At 52.9% G+C, this 1,475-nt stretch overlaps 1 protein-coding gene across 1 annotated transcript in view; it reads left to right on the top strand.

Annotated features, from left to right (window-relative positions):
- Positions 1 to 1,475, top strand: part of NEMF (nuclear export mediator factor) — a gene marked incomplete at its 5' end in the record, with an annotated part of 19,481 nt that overhangs the window by 15,425 nt on the left and 2,581 nt on the right. Inside the window, 6 exon segments of the mRNA XM_009081693.1 lie at positions 127 to 169; positions 255 to 304; positions 793 to 934; positions 1,218 to 1,295; positions 1,374 to 1,464; positions 1,467 to 1,475. The exon segment at positions 1,467 to 1,475 is cut by the window's right edge and continues 86 nt beyond it. Of these exon segments, the coding sequence (XP_009079941.1) occupies positions 127 to 169; positions 255 to 304; positions 793 to 934; positions 1,218 to 1,295; positions 1,374 to 1,464; positions 1,467 to 1,475 (413 nt within the window).

Genomic DNA, 1,475 nt, shown 5'->3' with positions numbered 1-1,475 from the left:
TCCATCCACCAAAGCTGGGATTTTCAAGAACTAGGAAGCTGAAAGTGGTACAGCAAAGTTGCCCATGGCTGATGTGTCCATGGTTGAGTTGCTCTATATCTGTTGATGAGCTCCATCTCCCCACAGATCCCTGCAGAAAATCATCCCCAAAGAGGAAGAATCCAACCTGGTAAGGTCCCAGCTTGGATGTTTGGCACAGAGCAGTGGGAACTGCTGCTGGGCAGGGTGTGCACTAACTGCCTTTCACTTCTCAGAGTGACAGCAAGGCCCAGGGGCGAAGGCATCTCTCTGCCAAGGAGAGGAGGTGAGAGCCAGTTTGTGTTCTAGAGAATCCCAGAATGGGTTGGGTTGGAAGGGACCTGAGAGACCATCTTGTTTCATGCCCTGCCATGGGCAGGGACACCTTCCACCAGCCCAGGCTGCTCTAAACCCCATCCAACATAGCTTGGAACACTCCCAGGGATGGAGCAGCCACAGGGATGGGCAACAGTGTTTGCAGTGGGATGAGGTTTCCTCCCCAGGACCTGAGCACAGGGCATGGCTTACCTCCCAGTCTGGGCTGGTCAATGCCCACTGTCTGTCCTGCACATCCAGTGTGGGCTGCTGCCTCTGTCCTTTGGGCTGTGAACACTTTCTTATGTCCTTGTTTTACTGAGGAGCTTTGTTTCCAGAGCATATGCTTCAGGTTCTTCTGTAGCTCCATGCCATGGAAGCAGGGTGGGAATGCTGTCAGGAGAGCAGCAGCCTCTCTTGTCACAGCTAGAGGCAGTGTGTCCTGCTTGTTTTCCTCAGAGAAATGAAGAAAAAGAAGCAGCAAAACAACCCTGAGAACTCAGAGCTGTCTGAAGAGAAGCAGAAGGACACAGAGACACAAACTTCCAGTGCTCCCAACAAGGCTGTGCCAGCTCCTCAGCCCATCAAGAGGGGCCAGAAGGTGGGCAGGAACCGGGTGTACCCTGAAAGCAGAGACAGATCCCAGATTTCCATGGCTGCCTCATAGTTTTAGACTCTTGATGGTGCTTGAAGTGGTTTCAGGGTGCTGGTGCTGGTCTGCTAGCATGGAGCACACTGTGCTTTCTTCACTGGAACCAGCCTCTTGGACACTGGTCTGAAAGAGGTTTGGGATGCTGGGAAGGAGAGGTCATGTGGGATCAGCACCAGGTGTTCGTGGATGCAGAACTCCCTGTTTCTGAAGCTGTTGGTGTTTCCTTCTGCAGAGCAAAATGAAGAAGATGAAGGAGAAGTACAGGGACCAGGATGAGGAGGATCGAGAGCTCATCATGAAGCTGCTGGGGGTGAGGAGGGGAATTCTGCCTTCCCCAGGGACACAGTGCCTCAGGTCACTGGCTCTGACCACCTCTGTGTGACCACAGTCTGCAGGGTCCAACAAGGAGGAGAAAGGGAAAAAAGGGAAGAAGGGGAAGACAAAAGAAGAAGCAGCAAAGAAGCAGCAGCAGAAAACCAAGCCCACACGT

The sequence above is a fragment of the Acanthisitta chloris genome, unplaced genomic scaffold (genome assembly GCF_000695815.1).
Source record: "Acanthisitta chloris isolate BGI_N310 unplaced genomic scaffold, ASM69581v1 scaffold22959, whole genome shotgun sequence".
In the NCBI taxonomy this organism is placed as follows: Eukaryota; Metazoa; Chordata; class Aves; order Passeriformes; family Acanthisittidae; genus Acanthisitta; species Acanthisitta chloris.
This window is presented reverse-complemented; position numbering and strand designations above follow the sequence as displayed.